The following is a 27,432-nucleotide window of genomic DNA, read 5'->3' as shown; positions in this document are numbered from 1 at the left end:
TTAATTTAATACCTAACACACTGACTCCTGTTTGTCTTGGTCACCAGTTTGTGAATGTGTAAAATTCAACACCACTCTGCAGAGCTCCATCACAGGGTTAAAAGAAAGCAGCCAGAGCCACTTTATGGCTGCAGGGGGGAAACGTCAACTGCTTCCAGCAGTTTTCTAAAAGATGGATATTCACTATTACTACAGTCATCACTTCTGTCCAGTATGTTATTCCATGTGTGGGACTAAAGTGACTGATGTTCCCTCCAGCGAGAAATTACACATAAAAACAAAAGTGGTTGCGGTTAAATTGACTGAATCACGTTCGTGCTGAGCCTATTGGGCTCTGTAGTAGAGTCTGGAAAGCAAACTAGAAGTCTTAAATTCTACTTAACTCCAGGAAAATCCCTCCAGTATACCTATACATCAGGTACAAATTAACTGAGAGCTGAACTATTTGCATTAAATATGATTTTAATGTTTATACTGTTTATATCTATGGCAGCTTATCAGTAAGCTCTGCTTACTCTGATAAAACCATCCAGACTGAGCTATGATTGGTGGTCATTACAGCAGGTGGGAAAACTGATTGATTGATTGATTGGTTTGACTGTCATTTATGACACCTCTCTAATATAGAGTTACTAGTCTGATGATTTTCCAGAGCTTGTACCAATCACCGAGCAGGCAAGGTTCCTTGGTCTGCCTAGCAACAGGTCAGCTTTTTCCAAATAAAATAAGAAAGTCCAGCAGTTAATGAACAACGGTTTTAGTTATTTAAAAACCGAGTAAATAATACATTATATTAAAATATAAATATGATATTGTTTTTTTTGATTACTATTAGAGCCATCAAACACATCTTTTCTACATGCATTGGGCAGAGAGAGCCCTGATGGATTTCCCTCTGGCCTTTTAACTCCTAGATTAAATAGATCCCAATAGCAGCTTTCTTTCAACTGGAAATAACACGATACAAAATCCGAAAGTGTTACTGAAGACTGCATCACACACCCGCATCAGAACTTCTGGTTTTTATATCCAAATATGCTCGTTAAAATCTTTTGGTTGATCCAAAATGCTGCGGCCAGAGTCCAAATAGGTTTTACTGGGAGAAACCATGTTTCTGCTGTGCAGGCCCCTTTCACCCATAACACCATTAATGACACTGCTATAACCGAACTGAACACTTGTTCAGTCTTCTTCTGATTGTCTTGTCATGTCCTTTAACATTTAAACATGATAATTGTGTGTCTATTTTTGTACACTTGAGATTGGATTTAAATCATCGTAGAAAGACCAGATCAGTTTTATTGTTCCCGGTAAGCCTGTAGACATGGAAGGTTGTACGTTTTATTTATCAACTGTAAATACAAAAATTATTGTCACATCTTGTTACATTCAAGGAACATCTACCCATGATGACGTTCAGCTTTTCAAAGTTTCCCATTTCACAGTGAAATATTTAACTAGAACAGGAACTAAATGATGTAGTCTTTGTGTATAGAAGAGATGCAGCCTGAAATGACCACAAAACTTATTTCTCCTAACAAAATTAACCAGAAAGATGCGAAAAAATAGATTTAAAAACCCCAATAAAGTCCTAAAATAAAAACAATCAACATAATTAACTGAAAAACAGACTGTTATCCTTGACTTAACCGTCTTAATATAATATAATATGAGGAGATGAAGGCTGACTTCAGTCTCCTTCAACTCTGTCTCACACATATCTTGCTACCTCCTTCACACACACACACACACACACACACACACACACACACACACACACACACACACACACACACACACACACACAGTGCACTGATGAATCATGTGCGACAATCTGTCCTAGTCACAGTCATCACCAGGCTGCCAAGTCCCGTTTGGGTCCTGCTGCTGAACCAGAACTGTCAACAACAACAGCATCTAACCAACTGAACAGACAGAGACGATGCCGTGGATTCCTACGGACACACAAACGTGACGTCAGAACGTTCACCCAGCTGTTTGATGACAAGTAACATATTGTACAGCTCGATGGTCCTGATCTTATTGAGCAAACAGGCCAAATAAACTCTGAGGAGCTTCAGAAAGCCTGAGGAGCTATTGATAAAGAGCATTTAAAAGATTAGTGTAGCTTTGTCAGCGTAGAAGAAAAACACAAAAGAAAACAAGGACTTCGTGGAGATGTTTATAAACTGATTTTCCCACTTTATTTTCTCTAAAACCGTTTTTATTAGTTCTTTGTTCTCAGCTAAAATCATGAGAGTTCTACTTGAAGTCACGTTGCAGTCAAATAAAGCCCCTAAATAATATTTTGTTCCACATCATTGAGTTTTAGTGATGTACCGCATCTCCTCATCTGTCTGAGCAGAACCTGAAGGAGAACCAGCAGCATTCATCAGATCTGACGCACAGCTCATTTATCCACTCTTTTTCTGCTCGTTAAAAACAACGGTACAGAAATGAAGAAGCTCGGTCTTCTAGACTCTGCAGGAGTCCGAAGTGTTATTGGTTTTGTTCTTAGGATCACATTCCTGATCCAATTAAAGAAAACATGCAAAGTAGCTTCCCTCAGTCATTAAAGTATCAGCTTTGACCCCCCTGCATATGGTGAGCAGCGTTCTGTAACCACGAGCTTCTAGGTTTTTTATTGGGATTTTTTGTGATAGACCAACACAAAAAATGCACACAGATTTTTGTAAGATTTAAAAGTAATAACAGGTGCATATTTGGAAAATCACCAACATCCAGCAGGAAGTGTCCTGAAACTGCAACACATCACTTCTCGTACTGTTTAACATTCACATTTACAGCAGAAACACATGACCAGGTTGATGTGAGAAGATAGTTTCATGCAGAGAGGAAAATGTTGCTGCTTTATGTCACCATGCTGCCCAAAACAACAACCAAGATCTTTAAATTCAAAGTCTAATGTGCTGTTTTGCTTTCTTTCTTTCTTTGGAGATCTGTATTATTTTTCCTCACAGCTTTTCATTATTAATTCTGATTTACATTCTTAAGCTTTGTTAAGAAACACCTGCGTTTAAAAGGAGCTAAATATAAAGTTTAGGTCACTCAGAGTTTACATGTATGTTGGAAGATCTGATTTTATCTTAAAAAAATCTCCTAAAAAAATGTAGAAATACTTTAATATAAGTCAAACATAAGTCAACAGAAAATGTCCCATCTGTGGTGTTATTCGAACCATGACAGAGTTGCACCCTCAGTACCAACACAATGTCATAACTGTGAGACCAGGATGCTTCGGACAGGAATAAAAGCTGTAAAACCGGAGACTTCTCTGAGTCATGATTACATCCTCCTCAAGGAGCCGCCTCAGTGGTGTGGTGTTGCTCATCATCAGAGGGACCAGCTTAGAGAAGCATCGCTGGATGGTAAACACCATAAAGACGAGCTGAAAAATTACAGATGTATGGAAAGATGTGTGAGATTTGCACAGAAAGGTGAAACCAGCAGCCTATTAGTGTCATTTTGGATCTTTTTCAGAACCACTTTTTCATTCATTAGGAACCAAATTTCCAGAGCATTAGCTGGAATATTGTTGGTTATTATGGTGAATATGTGATGCTATTTACAGAGTCTGCAGTTTTTATGAGCTCAGGTTGTTTCCCAAGAGTCTGTTCAGCCTGGTGACTGAGGGGTGAAAATAGAGAAGAAGGAATATAGAAACGTAAAAACAGAACCTGAGAGCAGCCGGATCAAATGGAGGGAGCAGACAGAGAAATCGGAGCGGTACGTACAGGTGTTCTGGAAGGTGTGGACCTGCATGTCGAGCAGAGGAAACGATTGCCTGAAACTGTATGTCACTGACGTCTTCTTCTTCTGGAAGATCTTTGTTACCTGAGGAGGAGGAGGAGAAATGAGAGAGGGCAGAAAAAGACAAGAAGAAAGAAAGAGGGATGCGACAAAGGGAGTAAATACAGAAGAATAAAAGTAAGGAAACTGCTTTTATTTGTCTCTCTGGTTTATTTCCTAGGAAAAACGTCTCGGAGAGACCTTCCAGAAGGAATAAAACCCCACAAGCTAACAGAATACAGAGGATAAAAAACTGTTCACACCTCTTGTAAAATGCCAGGTTTTTGTGATGTAAAGAATGAAACTATGATAAATAATTTCTTCTTTAATGTAATATTCATCCTCTATAATTAAACTAAAAAAATCTGTAAAGAAAACTAAAAAGCAGCAGAAATTTTCATTTTCTCGTTTAGCTTTTGCATTCAGTCTTCTTCAGTGGTAATCTCAGCATCTCATTCTTTACTTTGTAATACCTGTTCACTTGACGTCAGAAGGGACATCTCTTGTCCACAGCCCTCTTCAGGTGACCCATATTACCTCTGCTGACTGATACCTTTGTAACCTGTCTGCTGCTGGCTTCAGGATGCAATAGACTAAAGGTTAGGATCTTTATTTCAGGTTTGTCAGGTTTTCTACAGTTGAAGGCAAGAATTTGTCCAAGAAGACTGAATTGATTAAAAACTTAAAAACATGTGTTTTTCAGTTGAATAACTGAATAAATAAATCAGAGTCTGCTAAAGGCTGAGAACACTTTAATAAATTAATCTTTTGATGTAAAAAAAACCCGGAAGTGATCAGACCTATTTCCGCTGTATGCAGAACCAGCTGATAATTAAAAGGTTATTTTTAGGTAAAGGGCATCTCAGCTGATGGGCTCAGACTGATTTTCCTCCTAAGCCTCAGAGTAACCATGAAAACCTTCCCGCTGACTCGATCCCACTGCTCACCATAAGCAGGTCGTTAAACAGGAAGACTTCTCTCTGATGGACGCCGCTCCTTTGAGCCCGGTTTGGATCAGGAACCTCAAACAGCTGACAGCAGCACACCAACCTGCGGTGAGGCAGCGACAGAATCTGCAACACAGATAAACACAGTTTAACCTCCTAAAATCCTGCTCTAATCTTAATTTGAAGATTCTCAACAAGCCTCAGCCTGTTGTTTTCAATATTATAGTCTTGTTCAGACAGTTTTTTGTCCAGTAAATATAAGTAGTTTGTTTGCGGGGTTTTAACTTCTTACTGGTTTCTTGCCGACCACCATCCTTTCCACTGCCTGGACCTGGGACACGTGGTCATCGTTGGTCCTCAGCTCCCACTTCTGGATCCGTCCATAGATGGCCACCAGCAGGTCTCTGGGGATATCCTGACCATTATCAACACCTGGAGGACACCCACCAGTTAGAAGTGAAAACAATTCAATTCAGTTCAGTTTATTTATATAGCGCCAATTCACAACACATGTTGTCTCAAGGTTCTTCACAACAGTCAGGTTCATACATTCCAATTAATCCTAACCATTGAACAGTTCAGTCAGATTCAGTTGTTTATTCAAATTGGATAAAAAGTTTTTCTATCTAAGGAAACCCAGCAGATTGCATCCAGTCAGTGACTTGCAGCATTCACCCCTCCTGGATGAGCATGTAGAGACAGTGGACAGTCACTGGCGTTGACTTTGCAGCAATCCCTCATACTGAGCATGCATGTAGCGACAGTGGAGAGGAAAAACTCCCTTTTAACAGGAAGAAACCTCCAGTAGAACCAGAACCAGGCTCAGTGTGAGCGGCCATCTGCCACGACCGACTGGGGGTTTGAGAGAACAGAGCAGAGACACAAAGAGAACACAGAAGCACTGATCCAGGAGTACTTTCTATGGGAAGGAAAAGTAAATGTTAATGGATGTAGGTCCTTTAGTCGTTTCACCTAGAAAGAAAGAACAGATAAACTCTGAGCCAGTTTTCAAGGTTAGAGTCTGAAAGAGAGCACATAGAGTTAGTCACAGTAGAAGCTCAGTCAGTAGCCATGTCTAGGAGAGAGAAAGGGTTAAACACTAAAAGACAGGGCTATGTGGATCATCTGTAGAAGGTGAGCATTAAGTTGTTGCCAGCAGAAGCTCAGACGATGCCCCTCTCCAGAAAGGTGTCACAGGTAGACACAGAGTCAGGCCAGGTGTAGCTTCTAGGAAGAGAAAAGAGAGAACAAAGTTAAAAGCTGAAATAACAGCAAACAATGCAAAATTGGAGAGTAGTGTGAGAATGTAGCGAAGAGGGTGAAGTGGTCATTATGTCTTCCAGCAGCCTAAGCCTTTAGCAGCATAACTACAGATATAGCTCAGGATAACCTAAGCCACTCTAACTATAAGCTTTATCAAAAAGGAAAGTTTTAAGCCTAGCCTTAAAAGTAGACAGGGTGTCTGCCTCACGGACTAAAACTGGGAGCTGGTTCCACAGGAGAGGAGCCTGATAACTAAAAGATCTGCCTCCCATTCTACTTCTAGAGACTCTAGGAACCACCAGTAAACCTGCAGTCTGAGAACGAAGTGCTCTGTTAGGAACATATGGACCAATCAGATCTCTGATGTATGATGGAGCTAGATCATTAAGGGCTTTATATGTGAGGAGGAGAATTTTAAATTCTATTCTGGATTTAACAGGGAGCCAATGAAGGGAAGCTAAAATAGGAGAAATATGATCTCTCTTTTTAATTGTCATCAGAACTCTTGCTGCAGCATTTTGAATCAGCTGAAGGCTTTTAACTGCAATTTGTGGACATCCTAAAAACCAACATAAATGCAACCATTTTAAATGTTTAGTATTTTATCTCAGCCTAATTTTAAAAATATTTATTCATTCTTGCATTTCAAGCTGCAACACATTTAAAAAAGGTTGTTGGAGTAAAACCTGTCCCACATCATAATGTTCTTGTTTTTCTGGCATTATTGATCTTAGGTAAAGTATTGCTAGAGCGTTGCTAGAAGATTTTCAGGAGGTATTTGTTACCCATTAATGGTTCCGAAATAAATTTAATGTCAAAAGCCCATATTTTTCCAAATTTAAAATTCAGGATTTTTAAATTCATGGACGGATGGATTGTTGGTTGGTTGGGTTCTGGTGAACGGTCCATCCTAGATGCCTCTAAGCCAGATAAGAGGGCGTAGCCTCTGGACGAGGGTACTGTGAAGCTCATTTTCTCCACAGTAAAGTCAGTCATTTTCTATACCGCTTCTTCCATAGTGGGTTGCGGGGGAGCTGGTGCCTATCTCCAGCAGTCTATGGGCGAGAGGCAGAGTACACCCTGGACAGGTTGCCAGTCCATCGCACGGCAACACACAAACAACCGAGCACACACTTATTCACACACCTAAGGGCAATTCAGAGTGACCAATTAACCTAACAGTCATGTCTTTGGACTGTGGGAGGAAGCCGGAGTACCCGGAGAGAACCCATGGGGAGAACACGCAAACTCCATGCAGAAAGACCCCCGGCCGGGAGTCGACCCCAGGACCTTCTTGCTGCAAGGCAACAGTGCCACCAACTGCGCCACTGTGCAGCCCCACAGTAAAGTATAAAGTGGCATTTCTGATTAATGCTGCAGAGGCGGAACGGATCTCCCTGCACCTCCTTATCCATCAGAATCCAGCTGTTCTGATGGATTTCTTCCTGTCTCTTCCTTAAAACACTGCAGCAGCTCCACTGGTGAGCTGTTTCCACATGAAAATGCACACTGATCTGATCAACAGGGACAGACTGAAAGCAGAAAAAACCTCTGAAGGTTCAACACAAAGTACTTGTCCTCTCCTTGATGCCAGGAGCTGGCTGGGATTCCTCCTCTCAGGTCTGCTTTGAGGAGAATCTGATGGTTATGAACCATGACAACAGCCTGCAGCTTTCCTGCTCCTTTCCAGCCAGCTGCCATCTCTAAGGTTTTCCAGATTGCTTCAAGAACAGCTTGAGATTTACCATCTTACCTCTCAGGTTCTTGATGAAGTCCTCCAGCTTCATCTTCCTTTCAGGCTTGACGTTGGGGCTGTACATGTCCGTGTTGAGGAGGATGATGGCAAAGGCCAGGATGAAGATGGTGTCTGGGTTCTGGAACTGCCGGATCAGCACTGGGTTGCAGACACAGTATCTTTGACTGCAGACCGACAGAGAGAGAAACAAAGAACTGAAATATACAGAAAATTTGAGACGTTTGCTCTGATTAACTTACAGAACATTTTGATACCTGAAGGCCTCCACCAGCCGCTCCACCCGTTGAGCTTCACCTTGAACTTTGATCTGGGCCTGGAACTTTCTCAGAGCTTCGTCCAGATCCATTCCAGAGAAATCCATCTCATCCAGGACACAGCTACATAGAGAGCCCAAGAACTCATCATGAAACGCAGAAACTCTGACAAAACCTCAGCTCAATGAACACTTTTATACTGCAATTTAAATCAAAACTAAATCATAACTTTCATCTCTGATGGTGCTGGTGTAGTCTCCTCTCCAGTAGTCTGTGTCGGGCTCCATGTGTTTGAGCTTCAGTCGTCTTTACCATCTTTATATTTTATTGTGTTTACTGAGTACTTTTTAGACAAGATGTTGATGAATTAATTGGACTTCGTGTCCTGAGGTTGTGACTGAGCGCTGAAGCACAAACTAAGATTTACATGTTCTACCTGAAAGTGAGGACTTAACTTGACCATTTAACGTCATAGGACATCAGATTTCAAGTCTTACTTTAATGATGGTTTTGGTGGTGTATTTTCATTTGCATACCTCCATCCAGGACCTGTACAGGTCAAGGGTTAGAGAAGGGGCAGCTAACATCTCTGCAGACCCCACACATCGTGGACACAAACTGTTTAGACTGTTACCTTCAGGTGGCGCTACAGAGCGCTATCTGCAAAAACCAACCACGACAGACAGTTTCTTCCTCCAGGCTGTTTCTCTAATGGACACAATGAACACCTTAGAGGCTGAGCAGTCAGCTGCTCTGCTGGGAAACTAAATAGGCACATTTGCACTAACACAACCTGCCTTTCTTTTCTTTATACTAAAAATGGATATAAATAGAGATACATGTACATACTTCCTTTTATACTTAATGTCTGCACACTGTGAAGACTTGAAACAAAAGTCAGATTCCTCGTTTATGCTCAATCTTGGCCAATAAAGCTGATTCAGATCTAATTGTGAAACAAGGAGAAGTCAAATCAAAAACATACTTCAACCATGAGGGCCAGAACCTTGTAGCAACCACACATGTACAGTCATATTCAATAAATTAGAATATACTTTCCAATGAGGCTTGTTTATCAGATTAAAAGCAGCTTTTGAAAATAATCTTTAAGCAGGTATTAAACATTTCATTGTTTTTTATCTTTAATGTAGTGTTTTCATGTAGGGAAGTTAAATAGAGTTTGGGTGTCTGCACTCAAGGGTTAACCGAAAAACAGCCATTGTCTTTGTTTTGATTTATGAATTGTACGTTCCTTTTTCCTGCCTCTATACCACGAATAAAGGCCAGTGGTTCATTTCTTATAATATGAAAGCTTTGCCTCTTTTCTGAAAATGGAGTTTGCACAAAGATTCATGAACACACCCTGTTCTCCTGGTACAGGCATGTTGATTGTCTGCCACTATATTTTACAGGAAGTAAAACAATCCTTATACCTTTAAATATTCAGACAGAAGTTCAACTCAACTTGTGAATAAATAATTAATTATGCAAAAATAATATAAAACCAGCAATCGAAAATCAAACTCACTCGAGGACGTCCTTGTTGAATTGCTGCCGACTGCCCAGGAACTCCCCGATCATCTGTCTGCTCAGTCCTTTCCGCTCCAGGATGAACCTGGCGATGCCCACCGGAGTGTCCGACACAAAGCCCTTCTCAATCAGGTACTGGATACCCTTCTCTGGCTTTCTGTGGACCAGCAGAACCAACATTTACGTTTTCGCTACACCCTCATCACACTATTGTATATCTGGCCTGTGTTTTAATGGTATAGGAGGACATGATGCCATAGAAAAGCAACCCTCCATCTATACCTTCCTATGTGGAACTGTGGTGTGCACAATCTGATCACCAGGGAAAACAGGCTGTTACAGATTTTTTAGGACATCTGACATTTTTTCACCACTTAAGCACCAGATCTCTAACACGGCATATATACAGCATGTGTTTATACAGAATCAACGCATTAAAACATTGCAGCAATGACCCAATAATCACATAATTTCATCTCAGACCACACAATGCAGATGGCTTTAGTCACTGTGGCGTTAAAGTAATACTGATGAAGATGATGACATGATGGCAACATTAGCACACCCATCCTGATGCAGGTAAAAACTGATTTCCACACACTAAATCCTAATATACATGCATTATTCAGAACAGGGGCGCAACAAAAGGAACACACACATGTCAAAGATGTAAGAGAACTTGATGTTCCATAAAATCCCCTTCAGGTGCTCACATTTAAATCTGAGTAACATGTGATGTGATGTTTTCTTGTTTGACATTTTCTTAAATGTCCACACAGCAGCTTTAAACTACATCTTAAATCAAATGTTTTCATCTTAGACCTACTTGTTGAACAGGTTGAGTCCAATGCGGTACTGCCGCCTCTGCACCACGTCATTGTTGAAGGCGGGAGAGTCCCAACTGTGACGACTCTCCCTCTGGTAGGTTTGTTTCCCCAGCATGGCTCCTCCGATCGGCTCCCGCAGGCTGTCCCTGGAGGAGGAGCCAGAGCTGCAGTTGTTGACGGTGGTGTCATCGTTGGAGTTGGTGGTGGTGGAGTTCACGCTCTCATTGTCTCCGTCTGAGCAGAGCAGGTGGTGGTGGTGGTGATGGAGGTGGGGGTGGTGGGCGAGGTGATGCTGACCCTCCAGGTTCTGGAGCGCTGAGGAAGAGGAGGAGGACATTGGGGAGGGTGTCAGAGGCGGTGGTAGTGGGGACAAAGGTGTTAGAGGTGGAACCGGGGAGGGCAGTGGGGATGCAGGGGGTTCTGTGTAAGAGTGGGGCAGGTGGTGGTGTTGGTGGTGCAGGTGGTGGTAGTGGTGCTGGGAAAAGTGGTGCGGATGCTGCATGTACGGGCTGCTGCCATGAACGTGGTGCATGTGCATGATATGCGGCTGGCTGTACTGCGGGTGGTGGTGGAGGATGGTAGGAAGGTGGGGGATGGCTGAGGGGTGAGGGTGGGTGTGTTGGAGCGGGTGAGATGGCAGTGTCCGGGCCGACGGCATCGGCAGGGGGACGTTAGCAGGGCTGCGGGTCTGTCCTTGCGCCATGGCAACCGAGCGGCCGTTCGGTTTGTGTTTGATGGTTCCTTGTGGAGATTCAGCCTCGCTGCTTCCTCCTCCAAGCTCATCCTCTCCACTTTCACCTTCCCCTCCTCCTCCTCTCCCCCTCTCTTCTCCCTCCACTCCTGAGGACTCCTGCTCATATACCAAACGTCCGATAGACCCACGCTCTGACCTGAAAAAACACAAATCATCTGGAATAACTCAGGTTTCATAGATTCTGCCTTTAAAGGGATAAAGAACTACTCAGACCAGGAACTTTTATGGGTTGATTATGCACCATCTAAGGTAAAGCATCCTAAGACAGTGGTTCCCAACCCTGGTCCTCAAGAGACTATTGTGATGCATGTTTTAGGTGCCTCCCCGTTGCCACACACCTGGCATAACTGAATGGATCATTAACAGGGTTCTGCAGCACTGCAAGGCATACAGGGGAGGCAATTCAATCATTTGAATTGGGTATGCTGGTGCAGAGCCACATCAAAAACACAACAGACAGCCTTAGGTAGGCTGGGGTTTTTCCAGGTAATCTGATCTACATTTGATCAGGTCTAACTCAAAATCTTAAATTTTCACTCTGGTTGAACCTGACATGGATTATGCTACACTGAGGTGAGGTTGAGTAAAACACCGTTTAAGAACCTTTATTCTACTTTTGAAAACACAAACAGATGAAAAACAAAGTGATTGACATCTTTTAGTCCATAAAGGGTTTTAGAGTCATTTCTAAGGCTTTGGGACTCCAGAGAACCACAGTGAGAACCATCATCCACAAATGAAGAAAACATAGAACTTAGGTGAACTTTCCCAGGAATGCCCGATTTATTATTCCAAGAGTGCGCTAAACTCTCATCCAGGAGGTCACAGAAGAACCCAGAACCCACGCTGTGCAGGCTCACCTCCTCAGTTAGTGTCAGAGATCATAACTGAACAATAAGAAGGAGAAAATAGCATCCATGAGAGAGTAACAATCCAAAATCATCACTGACCCAAAACAATATAAAGGGCTGCCTCATATTTACCCAAAAGAAAAACCTCTTGATGATTCTCAAAACTTTGGGGAAAATAGTCTAGGAACTGACGACACAAAATGGAAACTTTCTGGAAGCTGTGCATCTCAGTACATTATTCTGAAAGTCAAACACGGTGGTTTTAGTGGGATGGTCAGTGGCTGCTTTGCTGCCTCAGGACCTGAATGACGCGCTGTTATTGATGCAACCTTGAATTATGAACTCTACCAGAAAATCCTAAAGGAGAACCGTCAGTTCAGGACGTTTGGCTTGAGCACAGTGGAATTATGCATGAAGATGACAATCCAAAGCACATCAGCAAGTCTACCTCTGACCTACTCAAAAAAACTGAATGTAGCTTTGGGAGTGACCTAGTCAAAGTCTGGACTTTAATTCCATTAAGATGCTGAGGAATGCTCTTAATACTGGAAAACATTTCCATGTGGGCCATGGAAAGGTTTCAAAGCAGAGTGGGCCAAAATTCCACCACAGTGACGGAAACGACTCATCGCCAGTTTTCATGACCCTTGATTGCAACAACCAGTTATTGGGTTTTCAGTACTTTCTCCCCTCCCCTCCCCTCCTTGAACCGCCACCTTAACGTAGTGGAAGGGTTTGAGTGCTCGAATGATCCTAGAGGCTATGTTGTCTGGGGCTTAAATGCCCCTGGTAGGGTCTCCCATGGCAAACAGGCTATAGGAGACGGGTCAGACAAAGAGCGGTTCAAGAACCCCTCATGACAACCACAAAATTGAGGCACGTGACGTCGCCCGGTACGGCGGAGCCGGGGTCCCACCCTGGAGCCAGGCCTGGGGTTGGGACTCGTCGGAGAGTGCCTGGTGGCTGGGTTGCTCCTTGCGGGACCCGGCCGGGCCAAGCCCGAACGAGAGACGCGAGACCATCCCCCAGTGGGGCCACCACCTGCAGGGGGAACCGTGAGGGACCGGTGCAAAGAGGATTGGGCGGCGGACGAAGGTGGAGACCTCGGCGGCCCAATCCCCGGATGCTTAGGCTGGCTCTAGGGACGTGGAATGTCACCTCGCTGGGAGGCAAGGAGCCCGAGCTGGTGCGGGAGGTCCTACTCTGGAGTGGTCCACGGGGAGAGGCGGCGGGCTGGGGTGGGTTTGCTTGTCACCCCCCACCTCGGCCGTCTCGTGTTGGGGTTTACCCCAGTGGATGAGAGGGTCACATCCCTGCGCCTTCGGGTTGGGGAGAGGTCTCTGACTATCATTTCAGCCTACGAGCCGAGTGGTAGTGCGGAGTACTCGGCCTTCTTGGCGTCCCTGTTGGGGGTGCTGGATAGTGCCCCTCCTGGGGACTTCATTATTCTGCTGGGGGACTTCAACGCCCACGTGGGAAACAACAGTGACACCTGGAGAGGCGTGATTGGGAGGAATGGCCTCCCCGATCTGAATCTGAGTGGTGTTTTGTTATTGGACTTCTGTGCTAGTCCCAGATTGTCCATAATGAACACCATGTTCAAACATAAAGGTCTCCATCAGTGCACTTGGCACCAGGACACCCTAGGCAGGAGGTCAATGATCGACTTTGTTGTCGTATCATCAGACCTCCGGCCACATGTTTTGGACACTCGGGTGAAGAGAGGGGCTGAACTGTCCACTGATCACCACCTGGTGGTGAGTTGGATCCGCTGGAGGAGGAGAAAGCCGGACAGACTTGGCAGGCCCAAGCGCATAGTGAGGGTCTGCTGGGAACGTCTGGCGGAACCCTTGGCCAGGGATGTATTCAACTCTCACCTCCGGGAGAGCTTTGACCAGATTCCGAGGGATGTTGGAGACATAGAGTCTGAGTGGACCATGTTCTCCGCATCTATTGTCGATGCTGCTGCCCGTAGCTGCGGCCGTAAGGTCTGCGGTGCCTGTCGCGGCGGCAATCCCCGAACCCGGTGGTGGACACCGGCAGTAAGGGACGCTGTCAAGCTGAAGAAGGAGTCTGATCAGCTGTGGTTGGCTTGTGGGACTCCTGAGGCGGCTGACGGGTACTGTGGGGCCAAGCGTGCCGCGGCCCGGGAGGTGGCAGAGGCAAAAATGTGGACCTGGGAGGAGTTCGGTGAGGCCATGGAGAAGGACTACCGGTTGGCCCCGAAGCGATTCTGGCAAACCGTCCGGCGCCTCAGGACGGGGAAGCAGTGCTTCGCCAGCACTGTTTACAGTGGGGGTGGGGAGCTGCTGACCTCAACTGGGGACAATATCGGGCGGTGGAAGGAGTACTTCGAGGATCTCCTCAATCCTGCCATCACGCATTCCCTGGTGGAAACAGAGGCTGGGAACTCGGGGTTGGACTCTTTCATCACCCGGGCTGAAGTCACCGAGGTGGTTAAAAAGCTCCGCGGTGGCAGGGCTTCGGGGTTGGATGAGATCCACCCTGAGTACCTCAAGTCTTTGGATGTTGTGGGGCTGTCATGGTTGACATGCCTCTTCAACATTGCGTGGTGGACGGGGACAGTGCCTTTGGATTGGCAGACTGGGGTGGTGGTCCCCCTACATAAGAAGGGTGACTGGATGGGTGTGTTCCAACTACAGGGGGATCACACTCCTCAGCCTCCCTGGTAAGGCCTACGCCAGGGTATTGGAGAGGAGAGTCCGGCCAATAGTCGAACCTCAGCTTCATGAGGAGCAGTGTGGTTTTCGTCCCGGCTGTGGAACACTGGACCAGCTCTATACCCTCTACAGGGTACTCGAGGGTTCATGGGAGTTTGCCCAACCGGTTCACATGTGTTTTATGGACCTGGAGAAGGCATTCGACTGTGTCCCTCGAGATGCCCTGTGGGGGGTGCTCCAGGAGTATGTAATCGGGGGCCCTTTATTAGGGGCCATCCGATCTCTATACATGCGGAGCAGGAGTTTGGTTCGCATTGCCGGCACTAAGTCAGACCTGTTCCCGGTGCATGTTGGACTCCGGCAGGGCCGCCCTTTGTCACCGGTCCTGTTCATAATTTTTATGGACAGGATTTCTAGACGCAGCCAAGGGCCGGAGGGGGTCTGGTTTAGGGACCAGAGGATTTTGTCTCCTCTTTTTGCAGATGACGTGGTCCTGCTGGCCCCCTCTAGCCAAGACCTACATCATGCGCTGGGGCGGTTCGCAGCCGAGTGTGAAGCGGCTGGGATGAAGATCAGCTCCTCCAAGTCCGAGGCCATGGTTCTCGACCGGAAAAGGGTGGCTTGTCCTCTTCAGGTTGGAGAGGAGTTCCTGCCTCAAGTGGAGGAGTTCAAGTATCTCGGGGTCTTGTTCACGAGTGAGGGAAGAATGGAGCGGGAGATCGACAGACGGATGGGGGCGGCTGCCACAGAAATGGGGGCGCTGTGCCGGTCCGTTGTGGTAAAGAGAGAGCTGAGCCGAAAAGCGAAGCTCTCAATTTACTGGTCGGTCTACGTTCCTACCCTCACCTTTGGCCATGAACTTTGGGTCATGACCGAAAGAACGAGATCCCGGATACAAGCGGCTGAAATGAGCTTCCTCCGTAGGGTGGCCGGGCACTCCCTTAGAGATAGGGTGAGGAGCTCGGAGTAGAGCCGCTGCTCCTCCACATCGAGAGGAGCCAGTTGAGGTGGCTCGGGCATCTATACCGGATGCCTCCTGGGCGCCTTCCTCGGGAGGTGTTCCAGGCACGTCCCACCGGGAGGAGGCTGGCCCAGGAACGCCTTGGGCTCCCCCCGGGGGAGCTGGAGGAGGTGTCTGGGGAGAGGGACGTCTGAGTGTCTCTGCTGAGTCTGCTGCCCCCGCGACCCGGTCCCGGATAAAGCGGAAGACGATGAGTATGAGTACGAGTTATTGGGTTTTCAGTACTTTCTCCCTTAATGAATGAAATTAATATTTGGAAACTTTCTGTTTTTACTTAGGTTACATTTTGTTTTATAATAATTGTATAATAATTATTATTTTGATGATCTAAAACATTTAAAACAGATGAAATCTGCATCTGTATGTTACAGATATATTTATTCAAATGTTTGAGTCCTGACCTGTCACTCATGTCCACTGAACTGTCACTCGGTGGTTCAATAGTGAGGACAGGAAGGTGTCCTCCCCCTCCTCCTCCTGCTCCTCCTCCTCTCCCTCTGTACTCTCCTCGACACTCTGTGCAGGGGGTGCTGCTCCTCCGGCTGGCGTTGCTGCCTCCCTCTGTCTCTCTGCTGTCCTCCCTCCCACCTGCGCCTCCTCCTCCTCCTCCCCAGTAGTCTGTGTCCGAGCTGGAGGCGGGACGGGACAACGGCGAGGACGGGAGGCAGCCTTCGTCCATGTAGAGGGTGACATCACTAAAGGAGGTGGCGGTGCTGTCCTCGTGCATGGCGACACCTCCTCTACCTCCCTCCACTCGGCTGGGCACACGTCGGGATGCTGTATTTGTGTTGTGCCATCCACACTGTCTGTAATCTACCTCCTCATCTTCCTCCTCATCTTCTTCCTCCTCCTCTTCTTCATCCTCATCTCCCTCCTCCTCATCCTCGTCCTCCTCTCCTTCTCCCCCGACATCCTGAGAGTCCTCGCGGCCGGACTGGCAGGTGAGAGAGTCGTCCATGGAGTCAGCGAGAGATTTTACCTGCAAAAGACAAAGAAACTGTGTTATAGATTAAGAGACACAACAACTAAAACACATCCAGAGGTGATTTTAAGATGGCCAGCAGCACAAAAAAGAGAACATCTGGTTAGAGAAATTTCAGGTAAACATGTTTCTAGCTGCAGATTGGTCAGAGTTAGGTAAACAAAAACCTGGCATCTGAGAGCCACCCAGGTCTAACCAATAATGACTGACAAACATTAAGCTAACATCTGAAAATAATCTTCAAGCCACGCTCTACGTTTTTAGGATTGTCTGGTGCCATAAACTCTAGTATTACGAATCTTCTGCTGTGAGGCGTTTTGTATAGATGAGAATAGCTGGGGATGAGCCAACCGTTTACAGCTAGATTGTTTATGACTTGCAGCAAACAGAGAACGTGCCATTTATTTTTAGAACTGTTTGGAGCTCCTCAGAGTTATGTGTTTGGTGCAGTTCCATTTCTAATAAAACTTGCTACACTTGCAGGTGTTGCGGGTTCATGCAAACATTCATGGAAGTTCAGCTGCTAATGCTGCTAATGCTGTTAAGGCTTAAAGATGAAGATGACCACCAATCATGGTCTGCTTAACAAACTGCTGTTTTATTAAGAATATTACAGTTAACTGAACTGTATTAATTTGTTAATAAATGTTAATAAATGTTATTCTTGCAATTTAAACCTTTTTAAGTTGATAAGAGTTTCTTGGAACTTTTAATTAGTAAACTATTCCTGTTTCACTTGATATAAATATGACACATATCCATTTTCCTTGGCCACTCTGCAGAATGGGAAAGACAATAGAACATGCCATTTTGGTAAGGCAGGTGTATGTTGATCTTCATAAGTTAGGAAATAGCTGCTGGTCCAACCTGTCCAAGCAAACAAGGCTGGACAAGAACCTCCACGTCCAGCTGGATGGTACAAGAGCATCTGGTGCTCACAGTCTCCATAAAAAACATTTCTTTGAAAACTTTCTCTGGCATCTTTTAGAAACTGAATTTAAAACAACATGTTTACACACATTATCCCTTAATGTGTTTACGTTGGTTAATGTTGGATTTTAGGGTGCTCTATTAATGTTCTATTAATGGAGCACATATGTTTAGGGCAACAAAAATGTGGTTGCCTGTTTGGAGAAAGAGTCGTCTATGTCTCCAGCATCTTCTGAACCCTGCTGACCCGGTGATCCCTGACCCTGTGGTTGCCGCTCATCAAACGAATACTGCACACAAAGAAAACACAGCCGGTCACCATTAGATCAGAACATTTTAACTCTATTGTGTATAAATGAGCTCCTACCTGCAGTCTCATGTTGGACAGGATGATGCGCCGGGTCATCCTGCTCTCTGAGGCGGAGCTGCGGAGTCTCTCAAATTTTTTGTTCATGCGGTACCGTCTGAACGCCGCCTGGATCGTCCTCGCTGCCCGCCGGGACACGAACTGGCCCCCATACTTCCTCTCCAGCATCTCCACCTATCAGCAGACAGAATTGCCCACAGGCCGCCAATCAGAGATGATTGAACAAAACAGTTTTCATTCACAGGAAATTAGAGACCCCTGATCCTGCTGGGCTGAGGTGTACCTTCTTGTCCTGGAGGTCTGTAGAGAGCTCATAGCTGTCAGATAGCGCCTTGCAGCGTTTGCTCTCCTCCTCCTCTTGCTTACGGAGCGCCAGGCTGGCCGGCTGGTGTCTGCTGCGCTGAGCCCAGGCGAGGCTCGCTGGGCTGGGGGGAGATATGGGGGAGCTGCCCTGGAGAAAGAAGAGAGAGGAAGAGTTGTAGGTACTGTTTCATGTATTCTGGATCTATGATGAGTCTTATTACCACACCTGTCCTCTGAGCTGACTTAGTCAGAACAATGTCAGATGTGTGTTTTTTTTTAACTTTGCAATATCCTGTCTTTGCAGCCGATTGTTTGTTTTTATACATTTATTTCAATTGTTGATTTCCTCTGCTTGCCTCTGCCCTGTAGTCCACATTTAGACCCTCCTTTTTAAACCATGGCTTGAACAGTAATTTACAGCATTCAATCAAATAAGCGAGGTGGCAAGTGGAGTCTTGCAGTTGGAGCTCCAGTGAAAGTGATTCTGCAAAGTATTGACTGAGGGCAGCTGAATAACAAAATGCACCCCACAGTTTTCAGAATTTTTGTTTGTAAAAATGTGAAAAACCTGTATCATTTTTCTTGTACTTCACAGTTATGCACTACTGTGTGTGGGACAATCACATCAAATCCCAATAAAATACACTGACGTTTGTATTTAGATGTATTTTCTTTTCTGTGGAATTTGAAAATAACAAAGTTGTTCATTTTACCACATAATTTCAACTGGGCATCAGTCAGTGTGGAGTCTCATTAAGGGAAAAAACTAACTGTAAATTCACTTTTAGAGTGAACGTCAGTCATTAGTTTGCTGCTACACTGCACCTGTGTTGGTACTCCTATCTTTGTGGGGACCAGTTGTTATTACAACAAATGTCTCTTTCCCTGACTTCAAACTTTTCAATAAACACAAAAGCTTGTGCATGTACCATGAAAGGTAAACGCTCATGCTGAGTTGTGGTCCAGCATGCATCCTGTGGGAGCGCAGAGTGAGTCAAGGTTTCAGTTTGCAGGAGACACGGCAGACTCCTGGAGAATTCAGCAGCCAATTAGGAAAAACCTTTGTGACATTTCTAACATTTCTTGTAAAGCTTAAATACCAACAGAGTTACTATCATCAATCTTGATTTAGGGTTACTGAAAATCTTAACTGATTTCAAACTTGTTTTATTTTTTGACAACAACAATAAAAAAAACATGTGAATGAGAAATATTTTCTTGTGAATCTACTTGTAATGTCTGCTGGCCAGTCAAGTGTCTTTGTGCTTCAGGGTCAGTACCTGTGTTTGAGAGTGAGAGGCTCCGAGGGGCCCGCTACAGGAAGTGGTACCGTAGGGGTCACAAGGGCTGGTGAGGGGAATGTTGCTATAGCGATGGAATGGAGGAGGCTGGCCAAAGGAGGAGTCTGAGAACGTGAGCACCTCCGGACACTGAGGATCGCCCTCCACACTGAGAAAGAGACAGAAGGAGATGGCGATAGCATTATTTCAGTCCGTCATGGTTGGATCAAAGAATGGGTCATATGGGATTAATTATAACCAGTCTAGACCATACCAGAACGGCTTTAACCAAATCACCATGCAGAACAAAACTGCTCCAAACCAGAGAAAAATGGAGCAAACTGTTTACCAGAACAGAACAGAGTTAACTGAAAGAAAACTGACATCACTAAAGTATGCTCAGTTGGACTGAACCAAACTGGACCCAAACAAGAAGACCAGTCTTATAGACAACATAAAAAAGTTTGAGTGACTATTCTAAAATAAATCCAAACATCAACCCAAGAGTGGAGCAAATGTTATCTGGAACAGTGAATCTAAATCATAAAAACTAAATCTGAGTTCTCCAAAGCAGATGATAGAAACTGGATCCATGAGCCAGAGGGTATGCTAACGTGGTTGCAATAACCAGTTAAGACTGTGCAAACTTAACCAGAAAAACTGAAACAAAGATGAGAATGGACCAAGGTTAAAGAAAGAGGACCAAACCAAACTCCATCAAAAGAACTTGGAACCTCCAACAGAAAACTGAACCAACAAAGAGCCCAAGCAAGACAAAGCAAATGTAAAGCAGTTTAATTTGAACCAACATATATTAAACAGATCCTCTGATCAAACAGGCAAATCTTACTGGGCTAAACTTATCCGAACCAGAAAAGTAGACTGAAAGAACCCAGCAGCAACAGCAAATTCTTTCTTTGAGCAAATAAGCCTGAAAAAATCCATTCATCTGTCCATCCATCCATCCATCCATCCCTCCCTACCTCCCTCCCTCGGTTCGTCCGTCCATCTATCCGTCCGTCCGTCGGTCCGTCCATCCCTCCCTCCCTCCATGCCTCCATTACTCCCTCCCACCATCTGTCCATACGTCCCTCCATCCTTCTATCCCTCCCTCCATCCATCCGTCCATCCAACCGCCTGCCCACCCGTCCACCCCTCCCTCCCTCCGTCCGTCCGTCCGTCCCAGACTGTATTAGAGCAGATGTAAATGCTGTAAACACTTGTTTGGAAGTGGATCATCAATCAAATATCCAAATGGATCAAGCTAACTTAAACCAGAACTGAGGAGAAACAGAAAGTTTAATCAGTTCATAGAGAACTAAGCCATATAAGCGCTGGGTCCGGTTCTGAGTCATCAACATCGCTTGTTGGATCATAACCTTCAGAAGCACTTCAGAATCAGGTGCACTGTTCAAGCACAAAGATCCCTGCTGGCAGAAACAGTACGTCTGATAGATGATCAATCCGGTTATTGATGAGCCACAGAGAAGCTAACCGAGGAGTGAGGAGGAGAAATCTTTGAGGTGGCCATCTTTACTTTGGTTGTTTCATCTTTAGAGAGGCTCTTCTGTGTTAATCTAAGACATCCGTGAAGCTGGCAGGGAGGCCGACGTGGGCACTGCCAGGCTAACACACACACACACACACACACACACACACACAGTCACATGGGGCTGACTCATAGCAGCAGTGTGTGTGTGGGTGCATAGTGTAAATCGGTGTGGGTGTTCAATGTGGTGTGTATGGGACAGGCTCAGCAGGAGCGTGTTGGAGAGGGGTGTGTTTGCCTCCGAAAGGACCGGTTTAAGGTTCTGGACCGTGGATGTGAGGACAGCGCAGAACAACCATAAGCCTTGAGCACCACCACTGTCTGAGTTATAGATCTGACTGGCTGGACACGAACGTTTCAGCTTTCATTGGTCACAGATGATAAGTGTGTTTTATAATTATCATCCCTGATCAATACGAGCCTGGCACTGTTCAGTTTGGCCTTTCAGCTGCAGAAGACTGCAGAAGTATTTCAGTTATGGGACTTTAGTTTAAGACGTTTTTCAGCAGACTCCTAAAAACACAACAGCAAAGAAGATCACATAGAAAGTACTTTAAAACACAAACATATTATAGGAGCATCTTAAAAAATAGAATATTGCGAAAAAGTTCAATATTTTTGTCACTCATTTCAGAAAGTGAAACTCATATCCTTAGATACACATACAGTGAAATACTTCAAACCTTTGTTTCTGGTCATTTTGATGATTATGGCTTACAGAAAATTAAAACCCCAAATCAATGTCTCAGAACATTAGAACAGTTAAATACTGGAAAATCCATAGGTGAAGGTAGGAACGTAGACCGACCGGTAAATCAAGAGCTTTGTTTTTCGGCTCAGCTCTCTCTTCACCACAACGGACCGGCACAGGGCCCCCATTACTGCGGCAGCCGCACCGATCCATCTGTCAATCTCCCGAACCATTCTTCCCTCACTCGTGAACAAGACCTCGAGATACTTGAACTCCTCCACTTGAGGCAGGAACTCCCCTCCAACCTGAAGAGGACAAGCCACCCTTTTCCGGTCAAGTACCATGGCCTCTGACTTGGAGGAGCTGTGAACCACCCCAGTGCATGCTGTAGGTCTTGGCTAGAGGGGGCCAGCAGGACCACGTCATCTGCAAAAAGAACAGACAAAATCCTCTGGTCCCCAAACCAGACCCCCTCTGGCCCTTGGCTGCGTCTAGAAATCCTGTCCATAAAAGTTATGAACAAGACCGGTGACAAAGGGCAGCCCTGCCGGAGTCCAACATGCACCGGGAACATGTCCGACTTAGTGCCGGCAATGCAGACCAAACTCCTGCTCCGCTCGTACAGGGACCGGATGGCCCCTAATAAAGGGCCCCCAATTCCATAAACCTGGAGCACCCCCCACAGGGCATCATGAGGGACACAGTCGAATGCCTTCTCCAGGTTCACAAAACACATGTGGACCGGTTGGGCAAACTCCCATGAACCCTCGAGTACCTTGTAGAAAATCGTTGTGTCACACTCTAATCAGCTAATTAACTCAAAACACCTGCAAAGATTTCCTGAGTCTCTAGATGCTCTCAGTCCGGGTCAGTTGGAGACACAACCATGGGGATGACTGATGAGTGGACACATGTCCAGAAGACAGTCATGGACCTCCATAAGGAGGGGAAGCCACAAAAGATAATTGCTGAAGAAGATGGTTGTTCAGAGTGCCGTATCCAAGCATAGCCATATAAAAATGTTGAGTGGAAGGAAAAAGTGTGGTAGGAACAGGTGTAAAAGAACAGCAATAAGGGTGACGTTTCTAGTGTCAGTGATGGTTTGGGGAGCTAAATAATCTGCTGGTCCTGGTCCACTGGGTTTTCTGAAATCCACAGTCAACACAGCCATCTACCAGAAAACCTTACAGCACTTCATGTTTCATTCTGGTTACAAGTTTAATGGATATGCTGATTTTATTTTCCAGCATGACTTGGTACCAGCCCACTCTGCCAAAGGTAACAGAAACTGGTTCAAAGACCCTGGTGTTACTGTGCTTGGTCAGCGAACTGCCCTGACCAGAACCCCATAGAAAATCTATGGAGGTCTGTCAAGAGGAGGATGAGAGACACCAGAACCAACAATGCAGATGACCTGAAGGCTGAAACCAAAGGAACCTGGGCTTTCTGAACACCTCAGCAGAACCATAGGTTGATCTTCTCCATGCCATGCTGCATTGGTGCAGTCATTCCTGCAAAAGGAGCCCGGACCAAGTATCGAGTGCATAGAAATTACAACACCTTTAAGAAGCGCAACATTTTTGTTTAAAACAGCCTTTTCATTGATCTGATGCAATATTCTAATATTCTGAGACTCTGAATTTAGGGTTTTATTTTCTGTAAACCAGAATCATCAAAATTACAAGAACAAAGGCTTGACATACATATTTCACTCTGTGTAATTAACCTGTATGATACATGAGTTTCACTTTCTGAAATGAGGAGCAAAAATATTTAATTTTTTCATGGTGTTGCAATTTTTTAAGATGTGCTACAAAAACTGTACATTAACTATTATTTCCTTCTGTTGTCTTTTCAACCATCCAAAGCTTCCTGTAAACCTTTGAGGAGGATCTCCAGGTGTAAAATGAAATGAAAAGAGAAACTGTGTAGTAAATCATGTAGAAACCGGTGACAACATACAGAAATCCTGCAGCTGAACTTTTCTCAGGTGTTTTGGACTTATAGTGAAACAGATTTGGCCGGTTTCATTATAGGAAGATTTGTTAGTTTCTAATCAATCAACCCATCCGTTGCTTCACCCCAGGTTCCTCAAAGCTCTAGATGCTCCAGGGTTGCTAAACCTTAGCAACACTGCACAGAGGTTTGGACCAGCACTTGTAGAACTGAGTAGTCGTCTGTCTCTTTGGAAAATAGAGACCAGAGGATATGCTCTGACTACAGCCACCAAGGGGAAGTATTTGTGTACTCTAGAGGAGAATCCAACTCAAATCTCAGTTTGTGGAGAAACAGTTTCCTGGCTGTGGAGCTCTGGACCAGATCTTCACCCTCATCCGGACATTCAGGGACATTCTCACCAGGCTTCAGGTTGTTATGTAGACGGTACTTCAGGAGTATAGAGTTTCATGGCCTCTGCTAAAGGCCAGTCAGTTCCTGCACTAACAAAGTCAGAGATCGAGTGTCATTGCCGGTTATACCGCGCCTTGCCAAAGTATTCAGACCCCTTGAAATCACTTTCAGCCACATTACAACCTCAAACCTAATTGTATTTTACAGGACTTTATGTGAAAGACCATCACTCGAAGAAGAAGTGCTCGATTGTGACAGGTTTTACAAATAAAAGTGTGCAGTGAAAAGAGTGCAGTGCATTTGTGTTAACCCGCTTTCTTCCGACACTAAATAAAATCCAGTGCAGTGTAGCTGTGTGCAATTTAACCTCAGTATAAATCCAGCTGTTGTTACTGAACAAACAGCATCATGAAGATCAAGGAACACAACAGACAGATCAGAGAGAAAGTTGTGGGGAAGTTTAAACTTATCTGGTCTTAACTATGCTCTTTGTTCACAAATGTTCTCCAACAAACATCTAAGACCTTCACAGCCGATTGTGGATCACGTGTTACGTATCTCCTCACACTGAACGGTTCCTCTAATGAGTGAGCAGACATTTGGACATTCTTGAAAAGTGTTTCTTATAGCAACATGCTGTCACCATCCAAGTAATGAATGAAAGCACAAAGCACAGAAGTGACTGGTCATAAATCCCAGAAGAACTTGGATCAAAAACTGAAAGAAAAGCACTCTGTGTAATTGCACATTAACTTGGCTGTCCAACTCTTCTCATCAGCTTTCCTCTTTGCTTAGCTCTCCCTCCTCCTTGTCTCCTCTCTCATATCTATTTACACGTCCTCTCCTCTCCTCCAGCAGCTGAAGCTGAGCCAACTTTGGGGTTGAAATGAGGTGAGGTGCGTTTGATTTATGCCCCAGTCAAGCACTGAAGCCCCCAGCAGCAGCCTACTCTGGCTGGCCGCCTCATATAGAGGTCACTCAGTAAACTTCAGGTGACCTTCAGGTTGGAAATCCATCACATCTGTGCCAGACTGCAGCTTCAAAACTTCAGTCACTAAAGGTTTTAGTGCTCAGTGCTTAAACACATGCCTAATCACACATCTGCTCTTTATCTGGTTTACTTTGTTGTAATCTGTATCCTAGATGTACAGGTCCTTCTCAAACTATTACCATATTGTGATAAAGTTCATTATTTTCCATAATGTAATGATGAAAATTTTACATTCCTATATTTTAGATTTATTGCACACTAACTGAAATATTTCAGGTCTTTTATTGTCTTAATACGGATGATTTTGGCATACAGCTCATGAAAACCCAAAATTCCTATCTCACAAAATTAGCATATTTCATCCGACCAATAAAAGAAAAGTGTTTTTAATACAAAAAACGTCAACCTTCAAATAATCATGTACAGTTATGCACTCAATACTTGGTCGGGAATCCTTTTGCAGAAATGACTGCTTCAATGCGGCGTGGCATGGAGGCAATCAGCCTGTGGCACTGCTGAGGTCTTATGGAGGCCCAGGATGCTTCGATAGCGGCCTTTAGCTCATCCAGAGTGTTGGGTCTTGAGTCTCTCAACGTTCTCTTCACAATATCCCACAGATTCTCTATGGGGTTCAGGTCAGGAGAGTTGGCAGGCCAATTGAGCACAGTGATACCATGATCAGTAAACCATTTACCAGTGGTTTTGGCACTGTGAGCAGGTGCCAGGTCGTGCTGAAAAATGAAATCTTCATCTCCATAAAGCTTTTCAGCAGATGGAAGCATGAAGTGCTCCAAAATCTCCTGATAGCTAGCTGCATTGACCCTGCCCTTGATAAAACACAGTGGACCAACACCAGCAGCTGACACGGCACCCCAGACCATCACTGACTGTGGTACTTGACACTGGACTTCTGGCATTTTGGCATTTCCTTCTCCCCAGTCTTCCTCCAGACTCTGGTACCTTGATTTCCGAATGACATGCAGAATTTGCTTTCATCCGAAAAGAGTACTTTGGACCACTGAGCAACAGTCCAGTGCTGCTTCTCTGTAGCCCAGGTCAGGCGCTTCTGCCGCTGTTTCTGGTTCAAAAGTGGCTTGACCTGGGGAATGCGGCACCTGTAGCCCATTTCCTGCACACCTGTGCACGGTGGCTCTGGATGTTTCTACTCCAGACTCAGTCCACTGCTTCCGCAGGTCCCCCAAGGTCTGGAATCGGCCCTTCTCCACAATCTTCCTCAGGGTCCGGTCACCTCTTCTCGTTGTGCAGCGTTTTCTGCCACACTTTTTCCTTCCCACAGACTTCCCACTGAGGTGCCTTGATACAGCACTCTGGGAACAGCCTATTCGTTCAGAAATTTCTTTCTGTGTCTTACCCTCTTGCTTGAGGGTGTCAATAGTGGCCTTCTGGACAGCAGTCAGGTCGGCAGTCTTACCCATGATTGGGGTTTTGAGTGATGAACCAGGCTGGGAGTTTTAAAGGCCTCAGGAATCTTTTGCAGGTGTTTAGAGTTAACTCGTTGATTCAGATGATTAGGTTCATAGCTCGTTTAGAGACCCTTTTAATGATATGCTAATTTTGTGAGATAGGAATTTTGGGTTTTCATGAGCTGTATGCCAAAATCATCCGTATTAAGACAATAAAAGACCTGAAATATTTCAGTTAGTGTGCAATGAATCTAAAATATATGAATGTTAAATTTTCATCATGACATTATGGAAAATAATGAACTTCATCACATTATGCTAATATTTTGAGAAGGACCTGTATGTTTAACTCTTACAACCATCTAGCTCAACATGTATTTTTAAATGACTGGCTTTAGACTTCAGCCGAACTTCAGTCTTGACTTATTTATTGTTCCTCTGGCTTCATTCAAACAATTTGTACCCACCAGAGTGACAAGGAGCCAGAGAATGAATGTGAAATTACCCAATAATGTGACGGTAAGTCAAGTTACATAGAACACCCACGCAATCAACTGGTTTTAATACATTGCTCTTCGCTAAGGAGTTTTTATCAGTATGCTGCTCCATCACATCCAAGTCAGAAAGACATCAGCAATGACGCAGCGGTTGCTGCCCATAAATCTGTGAAGAGTCATTAGGCAATGTCCAAACTATCTGAAGTTCATCATCTATACAGAAAACAATTGTTAACAAAAGGGAAACAATTTCAGACAGGAGTGGACAACCAAGCAGATTCAGTGCAAGATCAGAGTGTGAAGCTCACAGAAATGACCTAAAGACTCAGGTGAGTTGGCAGGTTAAAGGTCATGACAGGACTATTAGAAAAAGAT

At 44.9% G+C, this 27,432-nt stretch overlaps 1 protein-coding gene across 1 annotated transcript in view; it reads right to left on the bottom strand.

The window, feature by feature from the left end:
• The window catches only part of LOC124875477 (IQ motif and SEC7 domain-containing protein 2-like), an 86,475-nt gene that overhangs the window by 21,135 nt on the left and 37,908 nt on the right, over window positions 1-27,432 (bottom strand). The window contains exons 2-13 of the mRNA XM_047377678.1: window positions 19,557-19,725; window positions 18,257-18,424; window positions 17,974-18,147; window positions 17,801-17,896; window positions 16,096-16,673; window positions 10,387-11,277; window positions 9,559-9,717; window positions 8,031-8,153; window positions 7,774-7,940; window positions 5,050-5,189; window positions 4,758-4,883; window positions 3,756-3,855 (exon numbers count right to left, since the gene is read on the bottom strand). Coding sequence (XP_047233634.1) covers window positions 3,756-3,855; window positions 4,758-4,883; window positions 5,050-5,189; window positions 7,774-7,940; window positions 8,031-8,153; window positions 9,559-9,717; window positions 10,387-11,277; window positions 16,096-16,673; window positions 17,801-17,896; window positions 17,974-18,147; window positions 18,257-18,424; window positions 19,557-19,725 — 2,891 coding nt within the window. The remainder of the gene's footprint in view (window positions 1-3,755; window positions 3,856-4,757; window positions 4,884-5,049; window positions 5,190-7,773; window positions 7,941-8,030; window positions 8,154-9,558; window positions 9,718-10,386; window positions 11,278-16,095; window positions 16,674-17,800; window positions 17,897-17,973; window positions 18,148-18,256; window positions 18,425-19,556; window positions 19,726-27,432) is intronic.

The sequence above is a fragment of the Girardinichthys multiradiatus genome, chromosome 1 (assembly GCF_021462225.1).
Source record: "Girardinichthys multiradiatus isolate DD_20200921_A chromosome 1, DD_fGirMul_XY1, whole genome shotgun sequence".
Classification (NCBI taxonomy): domain Eukaryota; kingdom Metazoa; phylum Chordata; class Actinopteri; order Cyprinodontiformes; family Goodeidae; genus Girardinichthys; species Girardinichthys multiradiatus.
This window is presented reverse-complemented; position numbering and strand designations above follow the sequence as displayed.